At 41.3% G+C, this 25,441-nt stretch overlaps 1 protein-coding gene across 1 annotated transcript in view; it reads left to right on the top strand.

The window, feature by feature from the left end:
* Positions 1–25,441, top strand: part of pex7 (peroxisomal biogenesis factor 7) — a 91,083-nt gene that overhangs the window by 45,721 nt on the left and 19,921 nt on the right. Inside the window, exons 6-8 of the mRNA XM_043685974.2 lie at positions 13,880–13,986; positions 14,105–14,218; positions 19,302–19,357. Coding sequence (XP_043541909.1) covers positions 13,880–13,986; positions 14,105–14,218; positions 19,302–19,357 — 277 coding nt within the window. The remainder of the gene's footprint in view (positions 1–13,879; positions 13,987–14,104; positions 14,219–19,301; positions 19,358–25,441) is intronic.

Raw genomic sequence — 25,441 nt, 5'->3', positions numbered from 1 at the left:
AGGTAAGAAGCAAGTGGTTTTTAGAGGAAATCTTTGAAATATTTTTCATCCCGAGAGTGATAGATGCATGAAGGATGGTGGAGACAGATAGATGAGAGACATTTAAGAAACATCTGGATGAATACTTAAAATACTGGGACATAGTAAACCTGAAGAAGGGCTTATGCCCGAAACGTCGATTCTCCTGCTCCTTGGATGCTGCCTGACCTGCTGTGCTTTTCCAGCAACACATTTTCAGCTCTGATCTCCAGCATCTGCAGACCTCACTTTCTCCTCATAGTAAACTGTGACCAAGTAAAGTAAATGGGATTAGTAAAGCTTGGTTGTTAGTTGACATAGACATGGTGGGCTGAAGGCTCTTGTTTTGATGCTGCATAACTCTATAAGTTGATTTGATTTACTAATTTCAAAAAAGGAAAGCAAGATGTGAAATTGTTCATGTTATAATGAAATAAAGAAAGGTTTTGGATAAGAAACTTCACCTGGATCTTTCATTGCAGGACAATGAGCCAATAAGCATCAATAACACAATAACTCCACCTTAGCAATATGGAAATTTGCTACTTCTAGCTATTTTTTAATGAAGGCTATTGCAGAAGATATTCAAAAATTAATCCCTTTGTACTGGGCACATTAAACTCCTTATTTCTAGTTAATGTTAAACCTGGAAGTTAGACTTGTAAGTGCCCTCAGCCTGTGTTCATTCTGTTGTCAGAACATTACAGTGGTGTCAATGGAGCTAAATCAGCATAAACAAGCAGGTCAAGGAAAATGCCAAAACTGCCCCATATTTTCCTAATTAATATTTCAACAATTCATCCATCATTTATGTACATTAGGCACAGTGTGTTTAATTACCTCTAATAATGAAACTTTTTAATTTTTAATGTAAGTTATACATCTATCATAAAGATTAAATGAAGCTGAAAATACAGTACAAATATCAGTGTGGCTAATAAATAAATTTGAAAAAATTGAAACATACAAAAGTAAATTACTCTTTTCATTTGTAAAACTGAAAACCTGGTTGCAGTTTCAAGAGAACCTCCAAATACTTATAAGAATCTTGCATACTAAAGCTTTCTGAGATGAGACTATTATTATGGACAGAGGTATGTTTGGCCAACGGAAGCAATTATAAACGGTCATTGAGACTTTAGTATAGTTCATAACCAAGAATCGTCAATGTTTAAGCCATGCATGTGATTTATATCCGGATTAAGCATAAAGGATAAGATGAAGGATATTCTAGGCCTAGAATTTCAAATTTACAAATGTCATTTGATATGCATTACAGATAACCAGGTTCACAAGACTGTAAGGTGTAAGTTCATGTGGGTTATAAGCAGAGTGGTTCGTGATTTAGCTTGGCAATGGAAAGTAGATATGACTTCACATTTTTAGACCCAGTAATAAAGATGAAACAAATTTCAGTTGTACTCTAGTGCTGTGCGACTCCAGTATCATTACACATAAACTCTCACAGGCATATACTCCATCAAACTCGTGCACACACTCTACCAAGCATGTGCACGCATGCACACACATAATCACATTTCCACATACTATCCCCCCACATACACACACGTCCCTCCCTCCCTCTTTCTCTCTCCCCCCCCCCACACACCCTCCCCTCCTCTCTCCCGAACACGCACACACACCCCTCTCTTTTTCTCTCCCAAACACACACACACTCCCTCCCCCTTTCTCTCTCTCTCACGCGCACGCGCGCACGCACACACTTACCCTCTCTCTCTTTCTCACACACACACATATAAGGCCTATAGGGTGAATTTGCATTTGCAAATACATTCTATTGTATTCAAAAAGCACACAATCTGTAGACAGTCAGTCAATGTGACATTTTATAAATTCCTACATGTTATAAACCAATTTGACTCCAGGTTGCGATATAGATAGACTCTAACCTCACACCTTTAATGCATTGTCTGAGCAGAGATGTCACTTTTTTTCATCCACTGATAAAACTTTGCTATCTTGAGGCTGTGACTTAAAAGAAATTCTCGAATTTACATATTAATTAATCGAGACCTGCAATCCATTCTGAGTGATTAAGATTTAGGTTTGTCTAATATGTTGTGTCAGTTGTATGTCACTTTTTGATTTTTAAGAATAAATTCTGTGTCCTACATACCTGCCCCAGTAGCTACCTGATGAAGAAGCATCAGTGTGAAAGCTTGTACTTCCAAATAAACCTGTTGGACTATAACCTGGTGTTGTATGATTTGTAACTTTGTACACTCCAGTCCAAGGAGAAAGTGAGGTCTGCAGATGCTGGAGATCAAAGTTGAAACTTTATTGCTGGAACAGCACAGCAGGTCAGGCAGCATCCAGGGAACAGGAGATTCGACGTTTCGGGCACAGGCCCTTCTTCAGGAATGAGCAGAGAGTGTTCAGCAGGAGAAGATAAAAGGTAGGGAGGAGGGACTTGGAGGAGGGGCGTTGGAAATGTGATAGGTGGAAAGAGGTCAAGGTGAGGGTGATAAGTCGGAGTAGGATGGAGGCGGAGAGGTCAAGAAGAAGACTGCAGGTCAGGAAGGCGGTGCCGGGCTGGAGGGATTTGGCTGAGACAAGGTGGAGGGAGGGGGGATGAAGAAACTGGTGAAGTCCAAGTTCATCCCCTGTGGTTGGAGGGTTCCCAGTCGGTAGATAAGACGCTCCTCCTCCGACCGTCGCGTTGTTGTGGTTTGGCGGTGGATGTCCAATGACCTGCATATCCTCGGTGGAGTGGGAGGGGGAGTTGAAATGCTGTGCTACAGGGTGGTTGGGTTGGTTCATCCGGGTGGCCCAGAGGTGCTCTCTGAATCGCTCCGCAAGTAGGCGGCCTGTCTCCCCAATATAGAGGAGGCCACACCGGATGCAGTAGATGATGTGGGTGGAGGTGCAGGTGAATCTGTGGCGGATATGGAAGTTTCCTTTGGGGCCTTGGAGAGAAGTGAGGGGGGAGGTGTGGGCGCAAGTGTTGCACCTCCTGCGGTTGCAAGGGAAGGTGCCGGGAGTGGAGGTTGGGTCGGTGGGGGGTGTGGATCTGACAAGGGAGTCGCGGAGGGAGTGGTCTCTACGGAAAGCTGATAGGGGAGGGGAGGGAAATATATCCTTGGTGCTGGGGTCTGTTTGGAGGTGGCGGAAGTGACGGCGGATGATGCGCTGTACATGGAGATTGGTGGGGTGGTAGGTGAGGACCAGTGGGGTTCTGTCCTGGTGGCGGTTGGAGGGGTGGGGCTCAAGGGCAGAGGAGCGGGAAGTGGAGGAGATGCGGTGGAGGGCACCGTCGACCACGTCGGGGGGGAAATTGCGGTCCTTGAAGAAGGAGGCCATCTGTGTTGTACGTATTTTGAACTGGTCCTCCTGGGAGCAGATGCGGCGGAGACGAAGGAATTGGGAGAATGGGATGGCGTTTTTACAGGGGGCAGGATGGGAGGAGGTGTAGTCCAGGTAGCTGTGGGAGTCGGTTGGTTTGTAGTAGATGTCCGTGTTGATTCGGTCGCCTGAGATAGAAACAGAAAGGTCTAGGAAGGGGAGGGAGGAGTCCGAGACTGTCCAGGTGAATTTGAGGTCGGGGTGGAAGGTGTTCGTGTAGTGGATGAACTGTTCAACCTCCTCGTGGGAGCACGAGGTAGCGCCGATACAGTCATCTATGTAGCGAAGGAAAAGATGGGGGGTGGGGCCGGTGTAGTTGCGGAAGATGGATTGTTCCACATACCCTACGAAGAGGCAGGCATAGCTGGGGCCCATGCGGGTGCCCATGGCTACTCCTTTTGTTTGGAGAAAGTGGGAGGATTGGAAAGAAAAGTTGTTCAGGGTGAGGACCAGTTCAGTCAGTCGAAGGAGGGTGTCGGTGGAAGGGTACTGGGTGGTACGGCGGGAAAGGAAGAAGCGGAGTGCTTTGAGTCCTTCGTGATGGGGGATGGAGGTGTACAGGGACTGGATGTCCATGGTGAAGATGAGGCATTGGGGACCGGGGAAGCGGAAATCCTGGAGGAGGTGGAGGGCGTGGGTGGTGTCACGAACGTAGGTGGGGAGTTCTTGGACTAATGGGGACAGGACCGTGTCGAGGTATGCCGAGATGAGTTCGGTTGGGCAGGAGCAGGCTGAGACGATGGGTCGTCCGGGGCAGTCAGGTTTGTGGATTTTGGGCAGGAGGTAGAAACGGGCGGTGCGGGGTTGTGGGACTATGAGGTTGGAGGCGGTGGATGGGAGGTCCCCTGAGGTGATGACGTTATGGATGGTCTGGGAGATGATGGTTTGGTGGTGGGGGGTGGGGTCATGGTCAAGGGGACGGTAGGAGGAGGTATCTGCGAGCTGGCGTTTGGCCTCAGCGGTGTAAAGGTCAGTGCGCCAAACTACTACTGCGCCTCCCTTGTCAGCTGGTTTGATGGTGAGGTTGGGGTTGGAACGGAGGGAGTGGAGGGCTGCGCATTCCGAGGGTGAGAGGTTGGAGTGGGTGGGAGGGGTGTGGGAGTTCAGGTAGCGGTTAATATCGCGGCGGCAGTTTGCTATGAAGAGGTCGAGGGCAGGTAGGAGGCCAGCATGGGGTGTCCAGGTGGACGGGGTGTGTTGGAGGTGGGAGAAGGGGTCGTCAGAGGGTGGGCGAGAGTCTTGATTGAAGAAGAAGGCACGGAGGCGAAGGCGGCGGAAGAATTGTTCGATGTCACTCCGTGTATTGAATTCATTGACCCGAGAACGTGTGGGAACGAAGGTGAGACCTCTGCTGAGGACTGATCTTTCATCCTCAGAGAGGGGCACTCCAGTCCAATACCGGCATCTCCACATCATATAAACAGTTTAGTATTTTTAAAGTTAATTATATTGAACATGTTCCCACAACAAAAATTTCCAAATGTTACAATTTATTGTTTTACATTCAATCATCCTATATATCATAATTAATCTAAACCTCACCTTGCCTATAATTTAGAAGGTGCATAACAGTGTCTCCAATGATAAAGGAATTATTTCCCATTAAACAAGGTCTAAACACTACAGGAATGGATTGATTTTTAAAAAAATCATGCTTATTGAAAAGCAGCACTTTAAAACAACCACATGTACCCTGGATACCAAGATTTAACAGTATTCAATTTAAACGTAACTAAATAGAAGCAATAATAAAATTTCCTGTTCCCCACATGCTGTAGCTGTTGCTGCCGTGAAGAAGGCGATTTTTGTTTAGTGTGGAAACAGGCCCTTCAACCCAACTAGTCCACACCGACCCTCCCAAGAGCACTCCACCCAGACCCATTCCCCTACACCTAACACTATGGGCAATTTAGCATGGCCAATTCACCTTTTTGGACTGTGGGAGGAAACCGGAGCAACCGGAGGAAACCCACGCAGACACGGGGAGAATGTGCAAACTCCACACAGTCAGTTGCCCGAGAGGGGAATTGAACCCAGGTCCCTGGCGCTGTGAGGCAGCAGTGCTAACCACTGAGCTACCATGCCGCCCTATTCTCTTGTTCAGTGCATGATTAAGAAAATAAGTTATCTTAATCCTTTGAAGAAGATGCTAGCAACATTGTAAGTATGTTATTAAAACAATCCAATAAATGATCATCTTCACTGTGTGCGCCCTGGGTTCTCAACCTCATTATGTTGTGTTTTTCAAGAATTCTTGTATAAAAAATTATGTTCAACATAATAATTTTACAGAAAATATTAAAAGTTCTCAAATGATTTAAAATCATTCAATCTGAATTGGAAGGTAGCTGCTGTTCTACAATTAGGTTAATTTGCACTTTATCTGAGTGAATGTTAATTTTTTATGTATGTTGGCCCACCAAATAAGTGATCCCAAAATCTAATTATATCAAAAGTAAATATTTACCCATAAGGACAAAGTTTTGGTATTGGGTATATTTGTCTCATTTTACTGCATATAATGTACCTGCATTCTGCCAAGGCTAAATAAAAATTATTGCAACAATCCAGCAAATGGGTTTTGGTTGTCACTGCAGATGATGGTGGTTGTATACAGTGGGTATACTGTAGCAGAGAAGTGTTTCTGCTGACTAGGAAACAGACTGCATAATCCCCACAAGAATTATAATCTTTGACGTGGTTCACGGAGAAGTTCCAGTTAGATTTATTAAAGATCTATTTCTTTCCCTTGTCCAATTTAATCTGCTGTACGGTTAACAAAATGCTTAGAATGTAACATAATATTTATTTAATCATGCAATTTGATTTGAACATTCACAATAACCAATACTTCGTCAACATTTTTTTAAAGAATCTGTAGTAAGGAAATTCTTTTCCAAATAATGATCTGAACCAGAAGTAATTCTAATAATATACTTCTTTCGCAGAGTAATTGGAGTATGGGAAATGGGTCCTTTATGTCAGTACTTCTGGGTGAAATGTGATGAGATCTTACCATCCCTCTCAAATTACCCATTCCCTTAAAAGTCTATCTGATTCCTTTTCATTTTTTCCTAATTAATTGGCCTTCACAATTGTGCACAGACTCCAATTTGCACTTCTAGCAGAGTATGTGGTGCTGGTCAAGAGCAGAAATCCAACCATATTATTCCCTTTCTCATGGCAAATGTTTCTGGAGCCAATTGGTAACACTATTTCTTGGTCAACAGTGGCTAACTCAGTACAAGTTATCTGAGATCTCCAGAACTTAAACTATTTGTAAAAAATTGTAAATATTTCCTCAAGACTTACTTGCCTAAATGAATTTGTTTATCCTCCTAAAGCTTTCTTCTCCATCAAGGCAAAAATGTGCCAGATGAGTCTGAAAATGGCATTTCCCACCCTGAGCATGGCATTTCTCATTCTCATTGGTATAGATTGGGGTGGAGACTTGCATGTCGTTGATTCATCTAAGTGGCTGGCCATTTACATGATCAGTAGCCTCCACTGAAGTGAAACTTTGATAGGCTTGGTGTGCGGAACATGAATTGTGCATTGTAGATTTGGTAAGCGCAGTTCTGAACTTTGTACCTTTCTTTGAATATCTAGGGTTCCCTTTTAGGTATGGTCCCAGGACACCATTGGGAGAAGTAAGGTGCCCTTAAGTGGAGGTCAGGTAGCCTTTAGTGTAGGTTAGTTGACCATTGGAATAGTTAAAAATCACTATAAAAGTATATAAAAAGTGCATAAACACATTATTGTCAATCTCATTACAATAGTCAAAATTGACTGTCAATACAATTAAAAGCACCTATGAAGATTAATCAAGTTGATTGGACTAGATTGACCACAGGTAAAAGGATGTGTGACAAGTGGGAGGCATTCAAGAGTGTGATGGTGAGAGTCCAGAAGCATTTTGTTCCTGTTGGAGTGAAGGAAAAAGCTGCTAAGATTAAGAAACAATGGGTGAATAAAGATATTGAGGTTCTAGTCATGAATAAAAGATAATCTTATTTTGGATGGAGACAACTTGGTTCAATCCAATCTCTTAATCAATATAAAGAGTGTAGGAGCATTGTTAAGAGAAATCAGGAAGTTAGAGAAGGAATATGAGATAGTATTGGCAGATAAAGTTAAGGATAATCTGAAGAGATTCTACGAATACATTAAGAACAAGAAGGTAACTAGAGAGACAGTAGGGTCTCTTAAAGGTCAAGGAGGTCATCTTTGTTTTGGACCCCAGGAAATGGGAGAGATACTAAATGAATACTCAGTTTTTATTGTGGACAAAGAAGTGGAGTCCAGAGAATGCAGAAAAACAAACTTTGTTTTAAAAACAGTTCACATTACAATAGAAGATGTTTGGGAAGTCTTAGAGAATATAAAAGTGGATAAATCTCCAGGACATGATCTAATGTATCCCAAAATGTGTGGGAAGTACGGGAGGAAATTACAAGACCCCTTACAGAAATATTTGCATCATCGATAACTACGGGTGAGGTGCCTGATGTCTAAAGGGTGGCTAATGATGTACCTTTCTTCAAGAAAGGTTGTAAGGAGAAACTGGGGAGCTATTGACCTGTGAGTCTGACTTGCGTAAATGTGTAAATTGTTGGAGGTCATTATAAAAGATAGGATTCTTGGACATTTAGAGAAGCAAAAATTGATTAGGGATAGTCAGCATTGTTTTGTGCAAGTGTCTCAGAAACTTGATTGAGTTTTTGAGGAAGTTACCAAAAATATTGATGATGACAGAGCAGTAGGCATTGTTTATTTAGATTTTAGTAAAGTCCTTGACAAGGTTCTCCCTGGTAGACTAATTAGTAAAGTTAGGTCATGTGGGATTCAGGATGAGCTTGCTAATTGAATACATAATTGGCTTAACAGCAGGAGATGGGTTTCTTATATTTAGGCATTTTTATTACCCCAGTATTTGGTCAGTTATACAAGGCTAACTTTACTGGAAAGGATAAGGCAGGACCTCCAGCGATGGGGAGACCTTCCAATTTCCTGGCTGGGTAGAATAGCACGAATTAAAATGAATGTCCTGCCCCGTCTCCTATATCCTATGAGAATGCTTCCGGTGATGCTACCGAGGCTGGCACTACGTAAATTATATGGCTGGTTGGGTTCCTTTATCTGGAATCATAGACGGCCCCTCATTAAGCTGAAGAAGCTACAGCTTCCACAGGCAAGGGGAGGATTGGACTTCCCAGATTTTAGGAAATATCAGTTAAGTTCCCTATTAAGTTACATAGCTGATTGGCTCTTGTCTGATCCACAATCAATCTGGCTGGACATCGAGGCTTCTCAAGTAAAATGCCCACTTATTAACCTTTTATTTTCAGACAAGAGGAAAATCATTACGGATCACTGTAAAAACCCTATAATACTAAACACAATTAAAGCTTGGAATATAATGCGGCAAAATGAGGGCAACTCACATAAAACATCCCCCTATGCACCGATAGTGGGAGCATGGGGATTCCAACCGGGGTTTACAGATGCCACTTTTAAACTCTGGAGATCCAGGAGTATCTCATGTCTAGGGGACCTATTTAAAGATGGGGTCCTGATGTCTTTTGAACAGCTGCGTCAGAAATTCGGATTACCTAATGGAGGCCTCTATCGATACTTCCAAATCCGAGACTATATCCAGAAGACTACGTTATTAGATAGTCTTTATAAATCAGATAGAGAATGTAGAGTACTACGAGCAATGGGGGTACCCTCCATCAGTACTATTTATCATTTACTACATGATGAAGTATCGGGAGATATGGACAATCTGCTTAAAACGTGGGATCAGGAATTGGGACTTGAAATCTCTATAGAAACGTGAAATGACATTTGGGAAAACGCCAGAAGAATCACCATCTGTAACAGAACTCAGGCTATCCAGCAGAAGATACTTCATAGGGCCCATATAGCACCGGATCGATTGGCAAAATTTAAGGCAGGAGCATCTCCAATGTGTCCCAAATGTAAAATAGAGGTGGGCACTCTTGTACATTGCCTATGGACCTGTCATAAGATCCGTAGATACTGGACTAAAGTAGCAAGTACCCTGACAGAAATTTTAGGAACGGAAATTAAAGTGGACCCTGTATCTCTCCTTTAGGGCTTTTCGAACTTTCCCTCCCTGGACATGCACGGGAAGAGACTATTTTCTATTCTCTCTTTCTGTGCAAGGAAAAATATTTTGGTAAACTGGGTGGCTGAGGGCCCCCCTGGACTTTCAAATTGGCACAGATTAATTATGGAATGTATTCCCCTTGACTTCCTTACAAATATGGTGCACCGAAAGACCGAATTATTTTATAAAATATGGCAGCCCTTCTTGAATTATATGAATACAGATATTTCGGCTATCCTAACAAGGGCTTTTATTTAATTGAGATTACAAACCTGGCTGGTCCGGGGCCCCTTAGGAGAGGAATCCCGGACGAATACGGATTTTGTTACATTTGATGTTAACACATTCCGAGCATGTATCTCACTACCCAATTTCTATGTTATCCGTTTTTTTTTTTGGTTTTTTTTCTTTTCCTCTTTCTCTTATTTGAATAATGTAAGAGACTTAAGTATACACTCTGGTTAGTTGTAGGTTAGATTAGTAGTTAGTTGAGTTTTGTTTTTTTTTCTTTCTCGGTATTTTTCTTTTGTTAAATTTTGGCTATTATATATTTAAGATTTAATTGTATATCAATGTTTGTACTTGAGAGTTTTGTTTATCTTTGTAAACTTGTAAAAATATTACATTTCTAATAAAAATATCTATAAAAAAAAACAGCTGGAGATAGAGTAATGGTGGAGGATTGCTTTTCAGACTGGAGGCCTGTGACCAGCGGTGTTCCACAGTGATCTGTTCTGGGTCCTCTTTTGTTTGTTATTTATATAAATGTCTTGGATGAGAATATAGAAGGTATGGTTAGTAGGTTTGTGGATGGTGCCAAAATTGGCAGCATAGTAGACATGAAGAAGATTTTCTAAGATTACAAAAGATCTTGATCAAATGGGTCAATGGGCTGAAAAATGGCAGATGAAATTCAATCTGGATAAATGCATTTTAGTACAACAAAAAAGGGTAGGGCCTTGGGTAGTGCTGTAGAACAGAGGGACTTAGGGGTGCACTTATGTAATTCTTTGAAGTTTGCATCACATAGATAGGGTGGTTAAGAAGACATTTTGCATGTTTGCCTTCATTTGCTCAGACCTTTTGAGTATAGGAGTTGGGAAGCCATGTTCAGGTTGGACATTGGTAAGGTCTCTTCTGGAATACTGTGTCTAGTTCTGATCATCTAATTATAGGTAGGATATTATTAAGCTGGAGAGTGTTCAGAAGAGAATTACCAAGATGTTGCTGGGTATGGAAGGTTTGAGTTATAAAGAAAGGTTGGATAGGCTTGGACTTTTTTCACTGGAATGTATGATGTTGAGATGCAACCTGATAGCAGTCTATAAAATAATGAGAGGTATAGATTGAGTTAATGTTTGTTGTCTTTTCCCTAGAATGGGGGATTTCAAGACTAGGGGACACATTTTCAAGATGAGAGGAGGGAGTTTTGAAAAAGACATGAGGGGCAAATATTTTACAAAGAGGGTGGTTCGTGTGGGGAATGAATTTCCTGAGGAACTAGTGAACTTGGGTACAATTACAACATTTAAGAAATACTTGGATAGATACATGTATAGAAAATGTTTGAAGGGATATTTGTATTAAGATATTTTATTTAGTTGAAGGAACGTAAATGAAGTCAATGGTTTTGTTTATTAATTAGAGTATTTGGTCTATTACAGTGAAGTCTGCAGTATATTTTCAGAGCTTTATTTAATAGGACTTTATCATATCTCTGCTGTATTAGCTCCTAAGGAATGCTGATGGTGGATACTACTGGATGAATTAGAATACAGCACAACCTCAATTATCCGAACGAGACGGGCGGGGAGTATTTTGTTCAGACAACTAAGAGTTTGGATAACGGATTGTTCGGATAATGGATAGCGTTTTTACAATACCTTGAGATCTTATTCATTGGCCGAGGTATATGGGTTGGCATGAAATGGCACTAAGTTGACATGGGGGCTATACCAAACCATGTGGGATGTACTGTGGCGTAAAGAATATGATGAACCATGGGAGATAGTGTCGAAGCTTAACTTGCCAAGGAGGATTTTAGGACTATGGGGATGGGTAGAGAGTATTACCTTTGCACAGAATTTTAGAGGAGCCATAGTGGTTTGTGCATAACATAACTTGACATGATAGGCCATAGGGATTGTTTAAAGAGTGTGCCTCAACATTGGGAGCACAAAGGGCCAGAGAAGTTGTTTGGGTGGCATACATTGACATCTGTAGCATGATAGGCCATAAAATAGATGGAAAGTATGAAGTGACATGGGTTGGCATGAACCATGTGACTGTAAGGCATGAGGACTGGAGAGATGGTTCATGTTTAATTCTTGGTTTTTAAACTTTGGACAGTGCTGTTTCCCTGAGGTTAGCCGTTTGCTCAGCTTACTTCTACAGCTGGCAGCCTCTTTAGATTTTCTGGGATCATCTTTCCTGACTTTGGGCGGCAGGGTGACACAGTGGTTAGCACTGCTGCCTCACAGGACCAGGGGCCCAGGTTTGAACCCAACCTTCAGTGACTGTGCAGACTTCACACAGACATTCTTCCCGTGTCTACGTGAGTTTCTGCCGGGTGCTCCGGTTTCCTCCCACAGTCCAAAAATGTGCAGGTTAGGTGGATTGGCCATGCTAAATAGACCTGTGGTGTCCAGGGTTGTGCAGACTAGTTGGATTAGCCATGATAAATATAGAGTTCTGGGGATAGGGTGGGATGCTTTTCAGAGGGTCAGTGCAGACTCAAATGAGCCAAATGGCCTCTTTCTGCACTCTAGCCATTCTGTGACTTCTAGTCCCTATGCTTCCATTCAGACCAGAAATCCAAATGGCAGAAAAGCCATTTTAAAAGATGGATTTTATGGACCTGAGTATTCTGCCACCTCTGCACACTGAATCCATGAGTGAAAATTGGGACCATTACTTTTGGCTTCAGATTTCCTATTGGCAAGTCAAAACCAAATGCAGAAGTTAAAGACGGTGTTGTGTTCTCAAGGTAGACCACTTGTTTTAAAAAAGAAATTCAGGTGTCTAGTTAGTAGCTGATAAATCTATAACACAAAATTTCACATTTTAAACATAAAAAATTTGCTTTACAAGATTCAAACTAAACAAGAACTGCTAATTTAACCTTGTATTTCAAATCCTTATTCATTAAGCCTCAAAATATTAACAAATCATTTTCTGTTTTTATTAATTCAATTCAAGAGTTTCCCTATACTGTCCAGAATATCAAGAGCTATTTCAGTTCTTCTGGAGCCAACATAAGATATGCCATTGATCTTCAGAATTTACTTTAATTCTCCTCATGCTTTTATTATTCTCCAGGACATGAGATTACTTTAGGAGTCTTTTCTCCAGTATTCAGTCAGGAAACTCTCCATTTCTCTTTAAGCTGTCATGATTGTAGACATCCCTGCTCAACCACAGACTAAAATCAGAAAATAACTCTTTCTGATGACTCTTTGTAATTGATTTAATCTGTTCCAATGTACCCATCAGTAACACATTTTTCTGTCTTGTTGTCTCAAATAACCTTCTGTGAAGTGTCATCAGTACATGTTAGCCTTTTGTTTCCTTTGGCATGAAGTTTCCATTTGTAATTTGTTAAGAGACATTGAATTAACTTCAGATTTTTAGTTGATGTAGGTTTTTACTTTGAGTTTTTCGTTATTTTGCAACCCGTCCTTTATATGTGATTCTTTTTAGGACATGGAAGCTGAAAAATCCAGTTTGTTATTTGACTGTACATTTGGTTTCAGGTGGGAAGAAACAGACGTTGGGTAGAACAGGAGCGAGTAGATCTGATTATTCCAGATATTCTGTGAGACTCACCTGCAACAATTCTAGCAACTGCACCAGGATTTGCATCCATCAGTGCCCTCTCAAGCTGGCCACACTGAAGTTTGAGAGCACTTTGATGGAAAACCTATTTAGGCAAAATATGTATATCTGCCACTTTATGACTCACCTTTGCCTCCTATCTGCCACCATGCCAATGGAAATTCATCGGCTGGTCTGAGGGATGGGAGAGGGTGATCTGCCCAGGTATACCCAACTCTTGACAATGCTTTCATCAGCTGTGGAGTGGGCGGGACTGATAAAGAATACTATTAATTTTAAATCTTTTTCAGTTGTTTGGAATGATCTCTAGGTGTGAATTCTATTGGGACAATTCATATATGCCATTATGCTTGCTGACACCTTATCTTTCTCAATATTTCATCGTGAATAAACCATCAATACAGCATGAATATCGCTGGGATCTAGTTAGATTGCATAGATAATGAAAGTTTTGCCAGATATATTTTTGGAAACTGACTTGAATGCACAAAAGTAAAAGAGTCAAGTGTGTTGTTAATATAATTTCAGGAGATAACACTCTAAGAGTCTGGGATGTAAAAGCAGGAGGAGCCAGGATAACAATTCCTGCTCATCAAGCAGAGGTACTGAGCTGCGACTGGAGTAAATATGATCAGGTAAGGAGATAGAAATCAATTAAATAAATCCATTTCAATTTGGTGATTGTTTGTATTGTGATTCAAAATAAAATGGAAAAATGGTATAAAGAATAAATGTCCGCTATATTTAATCCAGAATATGCTTGTTACTGGAGCAGTTGACTGTAGTTTAAGGTGCTGGGACCTACGAAATATCCGACTGCCAGTACATCATCTCGTTGGCCACACTTATGCTATACGGAGAGTTAAAGTAAGTAAATTTACTGTTTCTGCCATTTAGCTTGTCACTGACAATTCATTAAATTTGTTTTAGTGTTTAGATTGTTTAAGCTTGTAATTCTGTGCACGTGTTTTGAGAAACATTAGCTCAGGAAATTTAGCTTATTTAAACCTGCAAATCTCATGTAATGAGTGACATTTTTCATTTCAAGATTTCACCAATTCCAATTGTACAACAGTTAGGCTGCCCAGTTGGTAGATTACTGGCAATTATACATTTTTAATTTTTAAAGAATGTGGACCTCTATATGAAGCATGTTCGGATAGGAAACATTACATTTTATTACTTTATATAAGCAATGAGATCTGGCAATTCTTGATGGTCGATAATGGTTTTCTGCTTGGTTATTCCACTGGGGTGACGTATCTATCACGTTGTTGCAGTTTATTGTTATTATTCATCCGTATACTTGACTGCTTTGATGATTCACTTCAGATCACCTTGACATGTCCAATGTCTTTGTCAGGGTCAAATCTTTCTCAACACCTAAAGGGGGTGATGACAGTTAAGTCTCCTGACCCTGAAGGCTTGATTCTATAAAATGTAGCTGCAGCGATAGTGGATCCACTGGTTGTAATTTTCCAAAAGTCACTGGATTCTGGAGAAATACCAGAAGATTGGAAAGCTCCTAAAGTGGTACCCCCATTCAAAAAGAGAGGGAGGCAAAAACAAGTAACTGTAGGCTGATTAGCCTAACATCTGTATTAGAAATGTATTGATGTGGAAAAGTACTGGAAGTGATAGTAGAACATTTGTAGAAACATAACTTAATGAAACAGAATCAACATAGCTTCATGAAAGGAAAAAGATGTCTGAATAATTTGAGGGTTTTTGGAGGAAGCTTCAATCAGATTGGATAGAAGGGAACTAATAGACATGTTGTATTTGGACAAATGAAGTATAATGTGGGAAAATGTGAAGTTGTTCATTTTGGAAGGAAGCACAAAAGGACAGAGTATTTTTAAATGGTGAAAAACTGCAGAAAGCTGCATCACAAAAGGACTTGGGGGTGCTTGTGCATGGAACACAGAAAGCTACCACAGAGGTGCAGCAGGTAATCAGGACAGCCAATGAAATATTGGCCCTTATTTCACGGGGTTTGGAGTATAACAGCTCGGAAGTCTCACTGCAACTGTGCAAGATGCTAGTGAGACCACATCTGGAACACTGCTGTGAGCAGTTTTTGTACCCTTATTTAAGGAAACATGTTATTTCATTGGAGGCAGTTCAGAGAATGCTCACTAGGATGATTCCTGGTAAGGTGGGATTGTCTTATGGAGTTTAGAAGAATAAGCAATAATCTCATTGAAATATATAGGATTCTTGGAGGCTTGACAGGGTAAGTATTGAGAGGATGGTTTCCCCTCATGTGAAAGTCTAGGACCAAGGACATAGTCTCAGAATAAAAGGACGCCAATTTAAGATTGGGATGAGGATGGGTTTTTTTCGCTCAAGTGATCGTGAATGTTTGGAGCTCCTTGTCACAGAGAGCTGTGGGGGCAGAATCCTTGTTATATTTAAGACTGATATAGATGTATTCTTGTTCTGTTGGGGAATCATGGGTTTTGGAAAATGGCAGGAAGGTGGACATGAGGAATGTTGGGTAAATCACTTATAGCAGGGATGAGGGACCATGGGCATCCAGAGCCTTTAAAGTACCAATTTCAGAAACTGCAAACATTTGAAACCTCCTCATTTTGCATAATTACTGTTGTGGAATTGACACGACAAGCTCTCTAAACTATACTAACAGTCGAGCAATATTTTTCTCTTGGCTGAGAGCGTTGACAGCCGTTAGTCTTTTGCAATTATTGACCCCCAGAGAAAATGTTGCTTGATTGACTGACTGTGCTGGCTGACTAATTTGTGCTATCAATTTGTGCTAATTTGTGTTAATTTATGGAAGACAGATATTTTAAATGTTTGCAGTTTCTACCTTTACCTTAGGAGTACATCAAAAATAAGCCGGAGTATGATATTCAGCCCCTTGACTCCACTCCATCATTCAGGATCGTGGATGATCCACATCAACATCCTGCATAATCCATATATCTCTTGAAGCCTTTAATATCAAGAAATCAATCGATCTCTGTCTTAAGCATGTTCAGTGAATTAATTTCCACAGCCTTTTGGGGTAGACAATTACAAAGATTCCTTAGTCTTGGCGTGAATAAATTCCTTTTTGTCTCAGTCCTAAACAGCCTGCCTCTTAGACTGAGACTTTCTTGGTCTAGACCATAGCCAAGGATCATATCCTGTCTGCATCCACCCTGTAAACTTATATGAATATTATATGATTCAAAGAAGTCACCTTTCATTCTTCTAAATTCTACAGAATGCAGACTTCTCATACGACAATCTCATCATTCCAAGAGTCAGTATAGTGTACCTTTGTTATACTTCTTCTGTGGCCAGTATAAACTTCCTTGGGTAGGGAGACCAAAACTGTACACAGTTCTCTAGGTGTGGTCTCATTAAGGCTGTATACAGATTGATCTTTTTATGGGTTTTGGTGTAAATTTTTTTTAAAGCAAGTGGGAAGCTATGACTGAATAATTATTTCCTTTTAAAAGCATTTGTAACACATACTACTGTCATTCTAAGATTTATTGGTTCAATACAGTGTTTGAATGGATGTGAAAGTATGATAGCTTGACATGGAGCTTCTGAGAGGGTTATAGGGTTTGGGTAGAATCTGGAATTGAAAGGAATGGGTAAGACCTTGCAAAAGGTTCTATTAAACAGGCTCTGGTTTATGACAGCTGTGAGGTGCCATGAATCTTTACTCTTTCATAACCTCCCATCCTGCCCCCTGTAACCGACTCCCACAGCTACCTGGACTACACCTCCTCCCATCCTGCCCCCTGTAAAAACGCCATCCCATTCTCCCAATTCCTTCGTCTCCGCCGCATCTGCTCCCAGGAGGACCAGTTCAAAATACGTACAACACAGATGGCCTCCTTCTTCAAGGACCGCAATTTCCCCCCCGACGTGGTCGACGGTGCCCTCCACCGCATCTCCTCCACTTCCCGCTCCTCCGCCCTTGAGCCCCGCCCCTCCAACCGCCACCAGGACAGAACCCCACTGGTCCTCACCTACCACCCCACCAATCTCCATGTACAGCGCATCATCCGCCGTCACTTCCGCCACCTCCAAACAGACCCCAGCACCAAGGATATATTTCCCTCCCCTCCCCTATCAGCTTTCCGTAGAGACCACTCCCTCCGCGACTCCCTTGTCAGATCCACACCCCCCACCGACCCAACCACCACTCCCGGCACCTTCCCTTGCAACCGCAGGAGGTGCAACACTTGCGCCCACACCTCCCCCCTCACTTCTCTCCAAGGCCCCAAGGGAAACTTCCATATCCGCCACAGATTCACCTGCACCTCCACCCACATCATCTACTGCATCCGCTGCAGCCGGTGTGGCCTCCTCTATATTGGGGAGACAGGCCGCCTACTTGCGGAGCGATTCAGGGAGCACCTCTGGGCCACCCGGACGAACCAACCCAACCAACCTGTGGCACAGCATTTCAACTCCCCCTCCCACTCCACCGAGGATATGCAGGTCATTGGACTCATCCACCGCCAAACCACAACAACCCGACGGTCGGAGGAGGAGCGTCTTATCTTCCGACTGGGAACCCTCCAACCGCAGGGGATGAACTTGGACTTCACCAGTTTCTTCATCCCCCCTCCCCCCACCTTGTCTCAGCCGGATCCTTCCAGCCCGGCACCGCCTTCCTGACCTGCAGTCTTCTTCTTGACCTCTCCGCCTCCACCCTACTCCGACCTATCACCCTCACCTTGACCTCTTTCCACCTATCACATTTCCAACTCCCCTCCTCCAAGTCCCTCCTCCCTACCTTTTATCTTCTCCTGCTGAACACTCTCTGCTCATTCCTGAAGAAGGGCCTGTGCCCGAAACGTCGAATCTCCTGTTCCCTGGATGCTGCCTGACCTGCTGTGCTGTTCCAGCAATAAAGTTTCAACTCTTTCATAAGCCTGCCCAACTCCATGGAAATTGCAGGGGACTGGAATATGCCTTTCCCTGCAATAGAATCAGCCAGGTCTGAAATGTAGGGTGGGGGTTTGTGACCCGAATCAATCAGCACCTTAACGTGGTACTGTTGAAAATTGGAAAACCCGAGAGTGGATTCAGAAATCCTAGAATCCCAGTCACTTATTATACCAGTCCAAGCAGCCTCTCTAGTTCTGTGCACATCCTGACCAATGTGACCCAGCCTGAACTTAAGACAGAAATTTCCTATTCTGCAGTTCTTACACTAATGAAGTAAGATGTCAAGAATTTCAACAGGAACATACCCCTCACTGATAACATAACGTATCATGAATTTGACAGACACCATGATGGACCTAAGGTATGGCTTAAAAGGAAAGAGAGATGTAAGTACAGTATCTCAAAGCATCAGAGCACCATAGAATCCCAACAGAGTGGAAGCAGGTCTTTCGGCGTATCAAATCCACAGCGACTTTCCGAAGAGCGTCACACCCCAGACTCACCCCTTTCCCAATCCCTGTAACCCCACATGTCCCATGGCCAATCCACCTAAACCTGCAAATCTTTGGACTGTAGGAGGAAACTAGAGCACCCGAAGGAAACCCTCTCGGGCATGGGGAGAATGTGCAAACACCACACAGAGTTGTCCAAAGGTGGAATTGAACCCAGGTCCCTGGCACTGTGAAGCAGCAATGCTAACCACTAAGCCATCGTGCTACCCTGCATTGAACATTTGAATATGATTTTCAGAAAAGTGCTTGCCTCATGACACTTTCTTGAGCATTTTTGCTGTCCAGCTGTTTTACTGTCTGAATTTTTTCAAAAACGAAATCTCTTTTTTTAATATTACACTTTTAAATCTGAAAAATTAAAAGTACCCCAGAAATAATACACACACAAAATAGTTTGGATGTATCAAGCTTAAATATGATGGATTGTATGTATAATTGAAGTATCAATCTGTTTAAATACATCATATCAGAAATGTCACATTCATAATATAAGCTAATGCTACTATTCTTCTCTGCAGTTTTCTCCATTTCATGCATCCATGTTGGCCTCTTGTTCATATGATTTCAGTGTCAGGTAAGCAACACATTTTTTCTTCACCTATTTTGCCTCGTTCGTTTCTCAGTTGAAGGCATTGACTACCGTTCCGTTGTTACTAACTATTATTTGACACTTTGTGCATCCTTGAGATTTCAGATAGGCTGATGAATATTTCTTGTAGAAATTAAATCCAGGAGAGTTTTACACAAAATTACTGCAAACAATGTTTGTTATTATTTTGGTCCTTCCAAGATTCATTCATTTTACTGACACCTGGATTTCAGGGATTAATTTATGAGGAGAGATGATACAAATTAGACCTGTTTTCTCTAGAATTTAGAAGATTGACATGCAATTTGATTTAAGTCTTCATTGTATTAACAGGAAAATATAGGGTAGATGAAGATAAACTATTCCCATTAGTTGGAGATTCTAGAACTATTTAGACCAGTTAGGAGAGCTGTTCGGAAGCACTTCTGCACATACAGGATGGTAGACATTTGGAACTGACTTCACAAACAGCAATGGATGCTAGATCAGTTGTCAATTCTAAATCTGAGATGGGTTTTTTTTCTTAAGCAAAGATATTAAGGAATATGGGCCAAAGGCAAATTTATGAAGTTGAGACACAGATCAGTCATTAAATGGTGAAACAGGCATGAGGCATTGAATAGCCTTGTCCGATTCCTATGTTCCTATATGCTGGATGAAAGTCAACAAATAATCTAAATTTCTCACCCTTGAATCTGCCAATCTTTGTTCCTCCATACTGAAAATATTGCAGTATTTATGTGTACTGTATTTTTCACAGTAATACTTTGCAGCACTGCATATTAACATTTCAATTTTTATGGAAACCACAAGGTTAGTAAATGCTATTTACAAGCAAGCAAAGTTCTCAAATTGAGCTGGGTTCTTTTAAAAGTAAGCTCACGTGCTCTGGCATTATATTTTTGTTATCTAAAGATAAAAGTATTTAATTACATCATGTCCAAAGAGATATTTCCAACATTTCCCACTCCATTATCTTTGGGGAACATTCTGAGAAGCTAGGCAAGAAATTGTTTGAGCTAGAAATAGTCAGTGACAACTGCTGTCCCTTTCATGATCATCTGAAACTTATTAGTAGTTTTGTAAATGTGGGGACAGAGTAGTGTCATGGGAACAGATTTTTAAAATTTCTTGATTCTGTCTCAAATGTACGTCTGAATAACTGGATTGAAGTCTTTTCTGTCTTCTAGTTTAAATCTTTGAGGAGAAAGTGAGGTCTGCAGATGCTGGAGATCAGAGATGGAAATGTGTTGCTGGAAAAGCGCAGCAGGTCAGGCAGCATCTAGGGAACAAGAGAATCGACGTTTCGGGCATTAGCCCTTCTTCATTCCTGAAGAAGGGCTAATGCCCGAAACGTCGATTCTCCTGTTCCCTAGATGCTGCCTGACCTGCTGCGCTTTTCCAGCAACACATTTCCATCTCTGTCTTCTAGTTTAGGCAGTCAATTCTGAGAGTTGTTGCAAATCTTATGAAGCAAAAGTGTCCTCAGTTCATTTCTAGTTGGTTACTAAATTGATGGAGAGTTGACATTAGAACGGGATGTACGTCACTGGTGCATTTGTGATGGAGAACACTTTTTCTTGTGAGAAAGGCAGAGTCGGTGAGAGTTTTATCCAATTGTCTACTCCAGTCCAGAATGAGGGTACTAAAATTTCTTTAAAATTCTTCTCAGTGTGAAGTGTATGTTTTGAATGTGTATGTTTTGAATTTTAACCCCACAATCCGTATCATCCCTCAAAACATTCATGTCAAGCTATGACATTTCCATGTCCATACAACCACTGTATTGAACCATAGTGGCAGTACCGTGTGTTTAAAAAAAATGGTTCATTCATAACTTGCTACTTTAAAAAAAAGCATTCACTTCAACCCAGTAAAAATGTCAGTCTGTATACAACCTTGATGAGACCACGCCTAGAAAATTATGAGGTAAATATTACTTTTAAAAAAAAAGCTTTTCAGTTATATATGTCACATGATGACTCAGAAATGTTCCATAGTTCTACACATACAGTGGATTCATTTGAAGTCATTTCATTGTTATTATGCAGGCAAATGTAGCAGCTGCACAACAGCTCCTCCATACTGCTTGCTGTTCTACTGTGTGATAGCTTATGTCCATGTCAATTCTACATATCCTTTTTAGTCTATAATTCTTCATACCTTTGCCTAACAAAAATCTATATCTTTGTGCTTTTCTAATGGTCAGCATGAGTCAGTAATCTGGATTTTCACCACAATGGAGAGCCCCTCTGCTATTGTGAAAATGGAAGAGTAGGCCAAAATTTGGAAATCCTGTCTCGGATATGGCATCTCACATTTTCCTGGGGCTGGGTTGCATTTCACACACATTTTGCAGCAAAAGCTGCAGGTTGAAACTTTGGGGAATTCTTTGGGGGTGGTGGCTCACCCTTCTGGAGAGATAAGGCTACTTTTTGGAAAAGCTGCAGTGACCTTTGAGAGAGGTAAACTGGCCTTTGGAATTATTGAAAGTAGACATTAATGTGTGTTAATAGAAAAACAGCTATCAAAAGGAACAATCAAGCTGTCAAGGCTTTTAATGCGACTGCTTTTGAAACATTTGAAAAAAAAACTGTCTGGTGTGCTAGAGAAATCATAGCTCACTAATTTACTCAGTCTGATTTTTATTTCATGGGATTCATAGGTATTGCTGACTATGTTAGCATTTATTCCATATCTCTAACTGCCTAATTGTGAGCTGCTTTCTTGTGAGCTACAGCCCATGTGGTGTAGGTACATCTGCATTGCTGTTTGAGAAGATCCAGGATTATGAACCAGTGACAGTGAAGGAACAACAATATGGCTCCGAGTCAGCATGCTGTGTGGAATGAAGAGAACTTTCAGGTGATGGTGTTCCCACATATCTGCTGTCCCTATCTTTTAGGTAGTAGATGCCACAGTTTGGAAAGTGCTGTCTAAGGAGCTTTGGTGAATTGTCAAGCATCTTGTAGATGGTACACAAATGCTGCCATGTTGATAACAAAGGAAATGACTGCTGAAAGTGTTGAATGGGATGCCAGTCAAGAATGCTGTTTTGTCCTGGATAGTGTTGAACTTCTTGAGCATTGTTGGACCTTCACTTATACAGGTTAGTGAGCAGTATTCCATCACACTCCTGACTTGCGTGGTGTAGATGTTGTCAGACTTTAGGAGTCAGGAAGTTAATTTGTCATCACAGAAATCCTAGCCTCTAACCTGCTGTTACAATCACAGTATTTATGTGGCTAATCTACTTCAATTTCCGGTCAATGGTAGCCCCCAGGCCGTTGATTGTAGAGGGGTTATTAATAGCATTTTTGAATATCAAGGGATGATTGTTGAATTCTCATTTGTTAGAGATGGTCATTGCCTTGCACTTGAGTGGTGTGAATGTTATTTACCATTTAACAGCCCTGATCTGAGTGTTGTCCAGATCTTGCAGCATGTGGACCAAGTGGTTGTTTCAGTATTTGAGGAGTCGTAAATGGTGCTGAACATTGTGGAATTGTCAGTGCACAACCTCCTTTCTGATAGAGGGGCGGTCATTGTTGCAGTAGATAACGCTGGTTGGGCTTACGACATTGCCCTGAGGAAGTCCTGAATTGATCTCCTGGGATGGGGATGCTTGAAACCCAACAACCTAAGTACCTTCCTTTGTGCTAAGTCTAACTTAAACCAGTAAAGAATTTCCCCCTGGTTCTCATTGACTCCACTTTTGCTGGGTTTGCTTGATCACTTACAAGGTCAAATGATGCCTTGTTCTCTAGTTAGTCAAGCTCAAGCGGAGGAAAATGTTAACAGTTCATTGAAGGTTATATGTGGATAGGATCAGATTTAGATGTGATTCTGCTCTGGGAGCTGAGTTTGACAACAGTCATTGGTTAGGATTTCACATGAAGAGTGTGTTAAAAGTGATCAGCTGCATCAGCTGAACTGCAGCACAAGTAAACACAATGCCTCAAAAAGACGGGTGGTGGATTTGAAACTTTTAAATTACTCCATTTGCAAAAAGGAAGTAATTTTTGGCCCCCTTATATAGACTTTGAACAGAGAAGCAGATATTCAACCTGTTGTACTCATATAGACTCTTTCTCCAATTTAATCCAGCACTGGTTTTGTCCCCTTAACCCTACAAGTTAGTCTGCTTCACACACATGGCCAGTCTGTCCTGAAAGCTCCTAAACCATGAATTCTGATTTCAGGCCTTCAGTTGTGCATTCCAGATCGCTAGAACTGGTGACAGAAAAACAATCCTAATGTCCCCTCTCGTCCTTTTGCCAGTTATTCTAAATTGGTCTAATGGCCTACTTGCTGGAGGAAACAGTTTCTCTCTACTTTTTCCAACCTAGTCTGTTGGTATCTTTTCTATGATTTTTTGTTATTGTGCCTAATCTATTTAAATTTATTGTCATAACTTTACATGATCTGTTTATTGTTTGGTTTTGTTTTTGGACATGTTTTTATAGCTAGTTATCTTGTTTGCGTCCTTCCATCTTCCTCAAATGGGTAGTCAACATTGCAGCATTGTAGCTACGGGAAAGTTCCAGACATTTCAAAATGCTGTCATTTTTAGCTGCTATCTTAGTTTCAGTGTCAAATGTCCTAAAATAATGTTTGTAAGTCGAACTTTAGCAAAAGTTTATTATTTTTATGTAACAATTTCAATTGGCCAGCATAAAGACATACTGCATCTTTTAAACAGAACAAGATTCTGCCAGTAAGTAGTGAGTGCATATTTTACCCTGTCTCATACAGCATGGAATGAAGAACTGTTCCTGCTGCAATGCAAAATCTGAATTGTTGCCATTTCATCAGTATGCCTTCCTTGTGATGTACAACCATACTGCATTAATAAAGAAAATCAATATGGGCTATCATTAAGAGCCACCCAAAGTATACTGAATTATATTAGCTGATTACGTTTTCCATGATTTGAACTTTCTTTAAAATGCTTAAAATAATTGTGTCGTTAGAGTGCCAATCAAACTGACATGATTCATTGTTCTTTACTGAAGCTTGTTAAAATTTCTCTGGTGACTGTAAGCCAGCCTAATTGATTCGTTTATTAAATTAAGTTATAAAATCAAAATCCTTTATATCATTCAATTATTTTGAATTTCTTCGAAAGTTTTCAAGCCAAAATGCACTCTTGAGATCTAGTAACAACATTATAATTACAACATTTAAGCGGATTCATTTTTAAAGTGAAAGTTGGAAACAAATGAAACACAAATAGTTTCATTTTTCAGAGTCAATAGATGTGAAGTTGGAAAAGCACAGCAGGTCAGACAGCATCCGAGGAGCAGGAAAGTCAACGTTTTGTGCTGAAACCCTTTGTCAGGACTAGAGATGGGAGGAATATAGAGGGAAAGGAGTGGGTCTAGAGGAAGAGTAGGTGGGATGGTGATAGGTGGATGCAAATAGGGGGTTATTGTGATTGGTCAGTGGGAAGGGTGGAGTGGATAGGTGAGTAGGAAGATGGGCAGATCAGATATGGAGGAGGGCTGGGGTGGAAGGATTTTGAGGCTGGTGAAGTCTACATTGAGGCATTGAGTTGCCCAAATGAAATGTCAGGTGTTGTTCCTCCATTTTGGGTTTGACCTCACTCTGATAGTGGAGGAGGCCAAGAATGGGCATGTCGCTAGGAGAGTGGGAATGGGAAGGGGAGTTAAAATAGAAAGCAACCAAAAGTTTGAGTTAGTTGATGCGTGCAGAGCTCAGATGCTCTGTGAACCGATCTCTGAGTCTGCGTCTGGTCTCTCCAGTTTCGAGGAGACCACATTGGGAGCAATGGATGCAATAGATAAGGTTGGATGAAGTGCAGGTGAATCTTTGTCAAATTTTTCAGAGTTTTGTTCTGTTTAAATAAGCCCTGAGTGCAATGTTATGGAAGATGTTGTACTTGGCAATCAAACTCTTTGCAAACCCTATTGCAGTTAAGGATGAGTTTATTAAAGAGGTATTAAGAGGATAGGTTTGACTGTACAGGAACATCTTGTTTTAGTATCACCAGACAGACTGAAATTTGTAATGATGTCAGCTTTGGCTTGACCCTAACTTTTTGTTGTC

Source organism: Chiloscyllium plagiosum, unplaced genomic scaffold (genome assembly GCF_037043375.1).
Source record: "Chiloscyllium plagiosum isolate Xiang-an unplaced genomic scaffold, Cpla_swu_hap1 HiC_scaffold_3, whole genome shotgun sequence".
Lineage (NCBI taxonomy): Eukaryota > Metazoa > Chordata > Chondrichthyes > Orectolobiformes > Hemiscylliidae > Chiloscyllium > Chiloscyllium plagiosum.
The sequence above is the reverse complement of the archived record's forward strand: the minus strand, read 5'-3'. Positions and strand labels throughout refer to the sequence as shown.